The sequence below is a fragment of the Protopterus annectens genome, chromosome 6.part0, assembly GCF_019279795.1.
Source record: "Protopterus annectens isolate FY-2018-M chromosome 6.part0, PAN1.0, whole genome shotgun sequence".
Classification (NCBI taxonomy): Eukaryota; Metazoa; Chordata; order Ceratodontiformes; family Protopteridae; genus Protopterus; species Protopterus annectens.
Window position 1 is genome coordinate 396,523,974 of NC_056737.1, and position 13,658 is coordinate 396,537,631.

Genomic DNA, 13,658 nt, shown 5'->3' on the forward strand with positions numbered 1-13,658 from the left:
TACCGAAGAAATGTAGAATATATAGAGAGTGAAAGAAGAGAATAAAAGAAAACATTTCACTTCTTTTGTCATTCTAAGATTAATAATTAATTATGTATTTTGGTATTCATTTAATATTTACCAAATAGCATTCTTCATATGGGCCAAAATATTAAATTATGCAGGTTAGAATTTGCAGTTATCACTAATGCACTCATTTCTTTTATATGCAAATGTGACTCATTAGTATTAAAAAAACTTCAGATGTTAGAATAAATTTCAGTTAAAGATATATGAAATGTTGGTATTGGTAATAGTACTGTTACATTAAACAGTAGCATTTATTGAATTTTTTTCCTCCCTGTATCAGTGACCAACAAAATCCTCTATCTCTCTACCATCCTATATAGCCCATTCATTCTTCCAATAAGCAAGAGGTGGGCAGTGAAGAGCAAAGCTGCCAGCATATGATACCAGTGGTTTTCTGGGTTTCACTCACTACTTTTTCTGTGCATGTCTGTAACCACCCCATGTGTCAATACACAAAGGGCATCAGTAAATGTATGTACTCACTTTCTTGGGTAACATAACCCATTAAGACTACTCTTCCCCCCCCCCCTTCTTGGAGGCAGCATTCCCACTGAATCTATTGGCACTACCAAGGATTCTACGGAGGGAAGCAGCACATGGACATGAACTCCACCCTTTCCTCCTAAAGTTGTGTCTGTCCTCCCTTACCCCCATGCCAGCTCCAGCACACACCTGTGCAACTATTCAAAGTTAGGTCACCTGAGTCATAGCCAGGGCCTTATCCCTCTATACTAATGGATCCGGTTAAGCAACATTAAATATTTTGAGAATGTAAACTTGTCTTCATAATACTGAACCATAAATGAGCAAGACAAAAAGATGGATTACTAATTCAACAACTAAAAACAACAAAAATCAACTGAGACAGTCTTTATCGAGTGGAACTTATTTCAAACACTTACATGCTTTCATCTTCAGCAAATACGCACACTTCTTTAGAGCAAAAAATACATAGCACACCCCTCCTTCTATACCATCAAATATAACATGACATGCTTTAATTAACTGACTGACTCTAAGAAAATTTAAGTTAAATGTGCATTTATTTTCTCAAAAACTTAGTCACATAAAATATCAGTACCAATCAATAAAAATAATTCCTAAAAATAACACTTAGAATTTTTGCTGCTTACATTTAATTTAATATACTAATAGTCTCATTCAAACCTGGTGGACTGTTTGCATTTAATACTACCTGACATATCTAGTCTCTCAGTTCTTATTTGGTTCCTAACTCATCTCCTCTACTATCAAAAATTACTTTCTTTTGCACTGTGAACAGGGCTATTTTATATTTGTCACACTGGATAGTGTGTTTGAATAGCATATTATTTTTGTCTTTAGTTTTAATTCTATGTTGATACTCATAAATTCCTTGCCCTCATTTTCTGTTTGTCTTCCTTCCATAGAAAGCATTGCTTTCAGACCTCAAAGCTAAATATACCATAAAATCACTATTATATGTGAAATGATCTTTTACCTAAATTGTCTTATTCAAATATACCAAATTAATGCAGGACCTTCATTAATAAACTGGAGATAGGAATAAGCTTTACAATGAAGCTTGCCTTTGCTGACATAAGACATTATTGTATAACTGCTCCCTCTTTCCACTATATACTTCAGTGACTAGCCTTTTTGAGTCATAGATTTGGTACATTTCCTATACATTTAACCAATGCTTCATTACTTTGGATATATTTCAAGTTATCAAAAACTATATTTTTGATCTGAGGAGAATCTAAACTATGGTGGGACATTACTCTAACCCCAAATGTTGTTCTTCCATTTACATCTCACATCAGCATCTATTTCTGAATTTAATGAAATAGGTTTTTATTTCCCATATCAGTCTCAAACTAACAAGTTCACAAATTTCAGATATAAAACTCTCATGATATCCCCAGTCACTAAATAATTACCTTAGCTCCTTCAAACCTTTGTCAAATTTTAAATAAGTTGTTAGTCTTGATAACAAGCCTATCCGTATTGGTGACTGTTATATTAATTTGTCTCCCCATAATGTATGACAAAACATCTGTCCAGTATTACCCTAATAATCATACCAAAAATATATGGCCCTTAATTAGTATTAGTGTTTTGGTTCATCTCCAATTGTTTGGTTTATTTTTTTAAGATTATTCTGATATTATACTTGGTGTTACAAATGCTGTAAAAACTATAAGCAAATAGTTTGCCAAATGCAAAGGAAATTGTAAAATGTAGTGTTTTTCATATTATTTCCTTTTTCATCAAGGCTATATGTTTGATTTATTATACAATTTAAATATTAATTAATTATATTAATTTATGTGTTTAAGATATTATTCTACATAAAACAAGCAAACGCAAACTAGAATTATACATTCTTTCTGTATTGAAGATAGTAAAACTAATAATTTGGTAATTAATGCTTGTGATTATCCAGTTATTTCTTGAATTTTATTTGCTACAATAGATCTTTATCAACATCATCAGCCCCCTTTTCCCATTTTTTCTACATGGGGTCAGGGTATTGTGTTAACTGTTGCCAACTCTCTCAATTCAGTGCCACACTCCTGCCTTCTTCAACACTCATGCCTGACTGTTGCAGATCTTATTTTACACAATCCATCCACCTCTTTGCTGGACGTCCTCACTTCCTCTTACCTTACCTCTACAATAGATCTTTAGATTAAGTAAATATAGCCATTGATTTTTTTTTTTTACTTAAATGATGTTTTATTTCTAATCCTTACAATGAAAATAATACTATTGCATTTTTCAGCAATAACCCTCAAATTTAAGACCCAATTCCTTCCATGTTCCTTATTTTGTGTGTGTGTGTGTGTGTGTGTGTGTGTGTGTGTGTGTGTGTGTGTGTGTGTGGAATTAGTATAAGCCTCTAATATTTTGTACTAGTAGCATTAAAAACATCTACTGGGTTAATATTATATTCATATATTTAAAGTTCATGGGTTCAACCTATGATTTTTGCCTAAAGAAAATAATTAATGGTGTACCATGGTATCCCTGTGCTTATAGCTAAATATGTTTTACTTATCAACAAATTCCAGTTTAAGGTAACAGCCATTTAATGATTTCCAAACAGCTTCATATGAGTAATCTATGCAATAAAGTATTTCTTTCTATACTTATTGAAACTAAGCATAGGTGTCTATATCTATAAATCTCATTTATTAGGAATTATTATATACCTTTGTAAATAAATCTTAGATTTGTCTAAATATCAGAAAATTTTAAACATCTTTGTTCATTACTCTAATTTCTTATTTTTCCATAATAACATAGTAGTTTGCAATGCATGTAATACATTTGGTAGTAAATTATTTTAATTGATTTGCCCCAAATTAAGAAAAGTTACCATGAGGTACACAAAACTAAAATTAATGGTGTGGCAAAGACATACAATCATGGATGGTTTTTAATAATTCCTCCTGCAAACTTGGAAAGCCACTAGTATAACAGCTTTTGCACTATCATCAATTTATATTATGTAATAAGTGTGAAACTCTAATGTCTGGCAGTAATGACTGACTGTAGTCATCCATTATTCACCAGGGCAGGAAAAAGTACACTTCAGGGATGTTCTGACAACACAGGTATGGGGTAGGTGGTGTGTGTGTGTTTGAATGTTTTGTGTGTGTGTGTGTGTGTGTGTGTGTGTGTGTGTGTGTGTGTGTGTTTTTGAATCTGTTTTATGTGTGGGAGAGTGAACTAGGGCAGGTGTCTATATAACACGATGTATCAGCTGCCACTGTTAACTATCACAGGAAATTGCTGATCTGCACACACAGCAATTAATAACAAACATGATGATATGCAAATTAGGCAATAACAACGTCTCTCCTCATTGTGGCTAATGTATCTCTGTATACAATAGTACCATATCACAGAAAACGGCCTTTTTACCATAGCCCTTAATGCAAGTACTGAAGTTCTTTCTGAATCCCTCAGAATATTTTTTCAGCTGGAAAATAAAAATTGATTAATTTTTGTATTAACCGATTCATATGATTTTTTTGAATGTTGTATTTTTTCTTAATGTTCAAACCTATTTAATATTTTCACAATTACATCTAGATAATGTAATTGGGGACAACTACTGTTATGACATTAATGTAAAAGATTTTAATAAACTATCTATAAAATGCATGCTTTCATTCAAGTTTGAAAATTTTAAAAAGCCACCTGCAAGTAAGTGAATTTTCTTGCATTTCATTTTATACTTTATAACCTTGTCCTTGTATTTCTTGTATTCTTGCTATTTTTATTTTATTAGTAGTATGTATGCTGATGTTTCTATGCATTATGTAGTCTTTTATATACCTTTAATATATTAACAGAAAAGCAAGATTTTTTTACTATCTGTAAGAGTTTAGACAGATGATTCCAACTAAATGCAGTAAATTCTTTGACATTACCTACTTCTAGCTCTTGTATTTTAAATATTTCCTAAGTCCACATTTTGACGTATGCAAAACTTTTTTAAAATATAATCTTGCATGAATTCTGGACATGTACGTGAAAGCAAAATGTGTGCAGATTAGATGTATTAATTTAACCTCCTCTCAAGGGGAATGTTATACAATATTGCTGTGCGCAATCAAACATATTCTGTTCTTTAGTGTCACTGACAGTGTCCCTTAATTCTGGACAGTTGGCAACCTTTTGAAAACCTGCCTGATTGTAATGTATTAATGGTCATACATATGTTTTGATCAACATTTCTTACAAATTTGATACATATTAATTATACGTGTTTAAGAATAATTGTAGCCAAATTGTATTCTACTGGGGAGGATTTTTTTAATTGTATTTTTATTTATATATTTATTTATTTTTGTAAAACTAAACTGAATGTATCTGCTAATAATCTAAATGATTCTATGGTGGTCTATAAGTCTAGAGAATATCCATCTATTTGCATAGTTGTATCAAAGATTTTTAGAAAATATTGGTAAAATTACTAATAACTGAGATTCTAGAGATTCTTCTGACTTATTGTGCAAACTTGAAGGGGGCACAATTAAATTCTCTATGTGACTCAGAAGGTTAATAGCCTTAACACTAGTATTAGACATAAAAATGGTATTGAAACCATGATTTGTTTTGGGGGAGAGGTAGCAAGTTATATCAAATTGCATTACAAGACTGATATCCTTTGCCTAAATCACAATTTTTGGATGCTCAGTTGTATGCACATAAGATGCAGTATAGTCAGGTGTAACCACCATTCCCCGCACCCTTTTAAGCGGGTCTATGTCATATAATCGAACTTCTAAAATTTCGAACACCATATGTTCAAATTTGGAAGTTCAAAATATGACAACAAAACCACAGAACAGTTAATTTTTTTCCCAGGGAAAAAATGTGCTGTTCCGAAAAACACACACACAACACAAGCACACCAAACACCTAATAAACCTACACTACACCTTACATACACAACTATCTATGCACTAACCTTAACCCAAGCCCTAACCCTAAGGTCCATCACTATCGCACACTTACCTTACCTGCACCATAACCCTAAAGTCCGTCATTATCGCACACTTACCTTACCCACGCTCTAACCCTAAATCCATCACTATCGCACACTTACCTTACCCGCACCCTAACCCTAAAGTCTGTCACTATCGCGCACTTACCTTACCCACACCCTAATCCTAATGTCCGTCATTTTCGCACACTTACCTTACCTGCACCCTAACCCCAATGTCCGTCACACTCACACACTTACCTTAACCCGATCTGAAACATTCGCAACACAGTACAGAAAATGTCGAAGTCACGGAAACAGCCAACCAAATTCTTTCTCTAGGAAAGAATTTGAATTTCTGCGGCTTCAACATTTCTATTTTTCGAACTTCCCCATTTGATCTTCCTAGACTCGACATTTAGGATGGTCGATTAAATAACAGGAAACTTTTAAGCAACCTTTTTTATGGAGTTGGTGGAACTAGAATATATTTGCTAGCATGACTTTTTTGTAAATGTTCTACTTTTTAATATATATATCTATCTATATATATATATATATATATATATATATATATATATATATATATATATATCTGTTGTGAGTTGTCCATGTCTTGTTTAATTTTATTAGTGATTTAAATAATAATTACTTTGGCCTCACATTTTTAGAATACAAGTAAGCAGAAGATTAGGTTTTAGAAATTTTATGTAATAGAAATGCCAGTGGTATGACAGTTATTAATCTATAATGAAAATGACAAATGCAAACACTTTTTTTAATGGCACAACTGAGGTGCCAGGAGCCTTTTGGAAATTATAATAAAAAGTTGCTTGTGGTGTGATGACATTGGTGTTTGTTTTCTTTTTCTTTTTATTTATATTTATATTTCCGTCACTGCATAAATATTAATTGCCAGTATACCTGTGAATACCAGTTAATGTTCTACTTAAAAGAAATATATGTTAAAACTCTTGGTAAAACTTTAAAATTTGTCTTCCATTCTTTTCAGATTCTGTTTTATGCATGATGTGCCCTGAAGATGGATGGCCTAATGACAGACAGGACAAGTGCATTAAAAAAGAAACTGAATTCCTTTCCTATGAAGAACCACTGGGTGTAACACTAATAGCAGTTTCCACACTCCTAGAAATGGCCACTGCTGCTATCCTAACAATCTTTATAAAATATCGCCACACACCTGTTGTCAAGGCTAACAACAAGGAGCTTAGCTATTTGCTTCTATTCAGTCTCATGATGTGCTTCCTCTGTCCATTATTATTCGTAGGCCACCCCACCCATCTGACATGCATGTTTCGCCAAGGTGCATTTGGCATCATTTTTACATTGTCTATCTCATGCATTTTAGCCAAAACAGTTGTGGTGGTCATTGCCTTCGGTGCTACTAAGCCAAATAGCAACCTGCAGAAATATACAGGACCCAAAATGCCAAAAAGTATTGTTAAGCTCTGCACAACTGTTCAGGTTATAATATGTGTTTCTTGGTTAATTGTCTCTCCCCCATTTCAGAATGAAAATACAACTTCTGTAACAGGGAGAATCATTATAGAATGTAATGAAAGCTTGCCTGTGGCATTCTGGTGTATGCTATCTTATTTGGGCCTTTTATCCACTGTAAGCCTTGTAGTTGCATTTATATCCAGGAAGCTTCCAGACAGCTTTAATGAGGCTAAATTTATCACATTCAGTATGCTAGTGTTTGTTAGTGTGTGGATGTCATTTATCCCTGCCTATCTAAGCACACAAGGGAAGTATATGGTAGCTGTGGAAATATTTGCCATTGTATCCTCAGGGGCTGGACTGCTGATTTGTATATTTTCTCCAAAGTGCTATATTATCTTGCTTAGGCCAGAAATGAACACAAGAGACTATGTAATGAGGAAGAGTACACTTAAGGATGAAGAAGGCTAAATTAAATAATTTAAATAATATATGTAGCAGAGCAGGGGAAATAATTAGAAGGTTATTCTTTCTAGGAATTCTACTGTACAATTTAAGCCTAGGCAAACTAGTTCCATTACATGTAAAACCTTCTAAATTTATTTTAGCTGTAATCAACTTTAAAAACACTGATGATTGCCACATATAAAAACAGGAAACAGTTCGGATAAACCAACTTAATGACAGCAAGAAAAATATACATGCAGCTAATTAAGGCAACAGCAGTATAATACTGTTACCAGTGACCCCACAGGACAATAGTGTTGACTGTGAATACACAGACATTATGTTGCACTATAAAATAAACAGATAAAGAAATTAACAAGCAAATCACATTGAAAAGCCCGTCACTTTAAGAATCAACAAAATTATTATTTCATAGTTAAAATAACTTCATCTCCATGTGCAGTCTTATATTCCTTCTTAAAGTATACACTGCACCACTCAAGTGCAGTTCAAAGACTGGAATTATCATAGTCATGTCATATACATGTTAACCTCAATACTAATAAAATGACCTGGCAATGGTTTGCTGCCTATCAGGTCATTTATTTACTGCTCCAGTTATGGCATAAGTACTTACATGGACTACAAGTATGTCTAGTTTTCAACCTGTCCTATCTCAAGAGTGCACACAGGCTAGATGTAAACAAAGGGCTAGTCTGGTCTCTGTCACACTAGAGTTTCATTTACTTTCTATTCACAACTTTGGGTGCACTTTTATTTTTGCAGAATGAGGGAAGACTTACACAGTACATTATATACACTTCCACTATTCTATAGTGCCCTCTTTTTTGAATAAAAAATATGTCCACTTTTTAATACCTTCATAGGTTCATATGTACTAGGCTAATGGCCCTGGAGCCTAGCCCATAGGATTACCCTGGCATCGTGCCACCCGACCTTAGTTCCCAGTGCCTCTGTCAAGTAGAGCCACTGGAGTGATCCCCAGGGTGATTTTTCTATTTTCCCATCCACTCAAAATTTCTCTTGAAGAGGACCAGTGAGGTGCTCTGCTTGACATGTATGGGAAGTCTATTCCATAACATGGGCAGTCTCTGGGTTATGAACCTGTCCCTCCAGCTTGTTCTGTTGATTGTGGTAATGAGGTTGAGGTTTCTGGAGTGTGTAGTGTGGAGGGATTGGGATTTCTGTAGATGTACCATTTCTAACAGATCTGGGTCAGACATGGCTTTGTAAGTCAAGCAGAGATCGCCTCTAAGTAGGAGATATGAAACCGAGAATAGTTGGAGTTTTTTGAGTCTGTCCATATAGAACAAGTGTTTAAGGCCTATGATCCTCTTTGTGAGGTATTTTTACAGCTCCTCCAGTTGTTGAGTCTAGTGAGGTGCATGCCAAATGTGGCACTGTACTCGATGATTGGCTTAATGAGGGAAGAGTAGAGAGAGACAATGACCTCTTTCTTCCTGGATGCAAAACCCTTAGTAATGAGATATGCCACATAGAAGGACTTTCTGACCACAGTGGCAATGTGGTGGTCAAAAGAGAGGTTGCTGTGAACCTGCGTTCCCAAATCTCTTATGATGCCTTCCATGTTCAGTGGACTACCATTGATGTGGTAATTCATGGGAACCAGGTTTTTCCCAAAGGGGATGACGACACATTTTTTGGCATTGAGCTTAAGGCCATGGTTCTGACACCAGTCATTGGTCTCAGTGAGGCCTTTCTGTAGGATGTCAACATCACTTGGACAGTTAACTATGGCCCCCAACTTGCAATCATCTATGAACTATGTCAGCCACAGTCCCTTCATGTTGGCCTGAACTTCACAGAAGTAGATACCAAACAGGAGAGGACCCAGGATCGAACCCTGTGGGACTCCACTCGTGACTGGTCGACAGTATGACCTGGAGTCAGCTACTTTCACACTGTGGGTTCTATCTGTGAGCCAGTTTACAACCCACCTAGTGATATAGGGGCTGATGCCTAGCTTAGTGAGTTTTTCTATGATTCCTGAGTGGGGAATGGTGTCAAAGGCTTTGGCCAGATCAAGCTAGGCTGTATGAACTACCTTGCCTTCATCCCCAGCTCTGGTGACTTGACTCAAAGAAGTCAACCAGGATGAGCAGGCATGACCTACCCTTCACAAAACCAAACTGTGTGGGATCCAGAGTTTGGAGGTTCCCTACATCTTTGTTTATTAGGTCCATGATGATGCGTTCCATAGCTTTGCATATCAGACTTGTCAGGCTAATGGGGCAATAGTTCCCAGGGTCTGTAGTCACTCCTCCTTTGTGGAGAGGGATGACTGTAGCAGTGCGCCATTCGGTAGGGACAAAGCCTGAGGTGAGACTGTGATTGAACAGGGCACACAGGTGAGATGCCAGTTCACTCTGTAGTTCATGTAGAACACAGCCAGGGATATTGTCAGGTCCTATAGAAGCTGTATTCTTGGCCTTGCACAGTGCTGTTTTAACCTGTGCAACAGTAACACTGGGTGTCTGGCAATCTACTGGTATTGTGATTGTTCCTTTGGTGGGGGAAAGAGGGGGAAAGTTGGCACTGAATCTGTCAGCCAGTATATTGGCAATATCTGTTGGCTCGGTATAGAAGGTACCATTGTGCAACAACTCCAAGCAAATCTGGGTATTGCCATGGAGATTCTTTACATAACTATAGAAGGCCTTGTGGTTGTCTTTACTATCTGCTGTAATTCTGTTTTCATAGCTACCTTTAGAGCATTTGATGAGGGATCTCAACTTTTTGTTGAGGCTGATAAGGGAGTTTTTCCAGTCTTGGGACTTCACCTTATTTCTCATCAGTTTCCTCCTTCTGTTGTAGAGTTTGTTTTTGGCAGGGGACCACCAGATTGGCTTCCCTTTTTTTGGAGGAGAGCGTCTTGTTTCTATTGGGTATGACAAGATCCATGCATTTGTGTACGTGTTTGTACAGGGCATTAGTGTATCATGTGACAGATTCAAAAGGTTCATCCTTCAATGACTTTAAATGGCAAACTAGACATTTTATACAACTGCAAAACTTAACACTAACATTGAAAATATTGAAAATTAAAAAAAAATATCTAAATTATGTCAACCAACCAAAGTGTCAAAAAACACAATAAAAACAAAAAAAAAATTTTTTTCAGGGGTGGAGCAAGCCCCAGGCATCCCCACAGTCTCTGATAATTAAATATACTAACTGAGAAAGCACAACAGTAAGAAAGGGGGAAAAACTTCTATGTTTTGTACTATTTGTTTCTATTTTTTGACTAGATTCCAAATACTATTAATGACCTTTTAAAATTAAGCAAGGTGTCACGTAAAGTGTTGTTCTGAAAATAAATCACTTCTGATATTCACATTTGAATTAACAGTCATAGTAATTGTTGGGTAACACCAGCAAAACAGCAATTTCTTGCCAGAATCTTTAACTTCAGCAGGTATACATCTACACTTTCATTTGGGAAGTGTTCCATCTTTTTTAACTTTTAAATGTCAAATTCTATGTTTTATTTGGTTAAATATATTTTCATCTTTTTTAGCACATCTCAGTATGTGCTTGTTGTGGCTGGCAAGCTCTCATAGATGTTGTACACTTTTTCTCCTACCATATATAACAGCAGTTCCTTTTTATTTATGTATGTGTTATCTTATTTATCGATATTTCTTTCTTGGGAAAGTCTGACTGGGTAATAAATACCCATTTTCAGTAGAGGCCCAGGAACAAAAGCTCCAGAGAGTTAGATGACATCAACTAAAACATTAGTATAGATGTCATTAAAAAATGTGTGTATACATACAATTTGACTGGGGAATATATATGACATAATAAATTGAGAGGAAACACCACTGATGTAATAATAAAAAATAAAACAATGACAATTAAATATGACAATCAGTATATAAAAATTATTAGAAGCATAGTCTATTATACTAGGAATTATAAAATCCCCCCTAAGAATGGAGACTGGGCAGGTGTTGTAAGATGCAGTTAGCATGACTAGCGTTTATTATATATATGAAGTGTTTGTTGATGTAGATCGTGCAATTGAAGTGTGTGGGCATAGCCATGAGTTAGGGAGAAATTCTTTGAGAGAGAACTTAAATATACGGAGGTTAGATATAGTTCTGATTGAATTTGTGGTAGAGTTCCATAGCTTGGCTATGTAGTGTGAGTATACAGTTTGTCACATACTTTTTTTTTTGGTTTATAGATTTCAAGCAAGATTTTGTTTTGAGAGCACAGAGAGTGATTTGTGAGACAGTGACAAAGTATTGAGGAGACAGAAGGGCAGGTAGAGAGATTATGTAGTATTTTATGAGACAGAAGTTTTGTATGGGCTAACTGATGTGGGAGTTCTAACCAGTCGAAAGCATATAATGCAGAGCAATAATAAGCTTTACGTAGCAGGGTAGCTGCAAATCTAGCCATCTTGTTATAGCATTTCTCCAGTAGTGAATTAGGAGAGATCTGCATGTTAGGCAGAATAGGTGAGCCATAGAGAAGACAGGGTAAGAGATAAGAGTTGCCTAGAGTGATTCTACTAGAAGGAATAAGGAGCTTTTGGCTCTGTATAGCAGGCTTAGCTTTTGATGATTTTTTATACAGTTCTGTATGTGAAGATCACACTTTAAGTTATCATCTATGGTGACGTCTAGCAGTTTGATATGGGTAACAATAGCTGTGTTGTTTAGAGAGGTAATAAGGAATTTACTTTAAGCATTGGCATTGAACTTGGAAAAAATAGTAGTAGTTTAGTCTTTTTGGAATTGAGTAAAACTTGGTTTTGATATAGCTACAGTTCAACTGAGTTGAAGGCATTTTGTGTCATAGATTGTAGTTGTAGTGGGTTACCAGATAAGCAGGTAAGAGTTGAGTCATCTACATACTGAATAAGACAAGCTTCCTGAGAGGAGATATATAGGTTATTGAGGAAAATGTTAAAGAGCAGAGGACTGAGAATAGAGCCTTGAGGAATGCCTGTTTAAACTAGGAGAAAAAGAGAAGACAGCCATTTGACAGATTGATATCTTTCAGACAGGTAGTTAGAGATGCATAGAAGAGTTGTTTTGGAAAAGTCTAAAGAGGAATTTGAGCCAGAAGTTTCTCATGTGTCAAAGGATGTTGAGAAATCTAGAAAAACAGAGGTGATAAACTTTTATTGGTCTCTAGCCTTATTACTGGTGAAAAGTTTAGGAGAGCTGTACTGGTGCTGAAACTGGTCAGAAACCATATTACGTCGGGGTTAGGTACTCATTTTGTAAGAAGTACTGAAGGAGTTGCTTATGAATACACTGTTCCAGGATCTTAGGGGGACAGGATGGAAATTGGCATAAAGTTAGACATTTCAGAGGAGTTACCTCCTTAATAGAGGAAAATAATAAAGATTTTTTTTACAAAGGACAGGGACATGGGAGTCTTGAATAGATTTGTTGATGAGAAATGAGACTGAGGATGCAATAGAGTCTGCAGCGAGCTTAAGGTACTCAGCAGGGAGATCAGCAGCAGAAGGAAAACAGGGTTTCAATTTCTTTAGTAGCTATCTAACATGATGTGAAGACAAGTTGGAAATTAAAGGCAGGGATGTCAGGGATAATAGGGTTTTGCAGTTGATTAAATGGTTGGGTAGAGTTGGAGGTCAGATAGGTTAGGATGATAATGAAGAAAGTTTTAAATTCTGTGGTCATTTCTGAGGGGTGAGTCCAGCTAGATGGTTAGTAAGGAAAGAGAGCCAGGTTGAAGAATGTTTTTCTTTTGCGATTATCTTGCAGGTCTGTGTAATATTTTTTTTCTCCAAGTAAAATTTCTTCTTTGTGATGTCACACAACTCTTTGTATAGATGTAAGATTCGAGGGGGTTTATCTTTGTGCCATTATTTCCATGCTTTGTCACCTTTTTGCATGAGAATTCTAATTGAATGAGTCAGCCAGGCAGTTTGAGTAGTTTTTATGCTTTTATTTCTGGCAGGGGAAATTGTATTTAAAGTATTCATGAATATATTATTGAATTTGTTAATGGTTTCAACTAGGGTTAGGGTTTGGAGTGTAGATCAGTTAAAGGATTTCAGTAAATTACTGAGAGTGCCAGGATGAAGGTTAGAAAGATTTCAAGTAATTATATATTGATATTTTTTAGCTTGGCAAATATATGGTGATGGGTCACTAAGGGAATCAGGTAGTAA

General features: G+C 35.6%; 1 protein-coding gene across 1 annotated transcript in view; it reads left to right on the forward strand.

Moving 5' to 3' along the window:
* Window positions 1–7,483, forward strand: part of LOC122803848 (vomeronasal type-2 receptor 26-like) — a 42,795-nt gene extending 35,312 nt beyond the window's left edge. Inside the window, exon 3 of the mRNA XM_044073530.1 lies at window positions 6,564–7,483. Within this exon, the coding sequence (XP_043929465.1) occupies window positions 6,564–7,483 (920 nt within the window). The remainder of the gene's footprint in view (window positions 1–6,563) is intronic.
* Window positions 7,484–13,658: the final 6,175 nt, after the last annotated feature.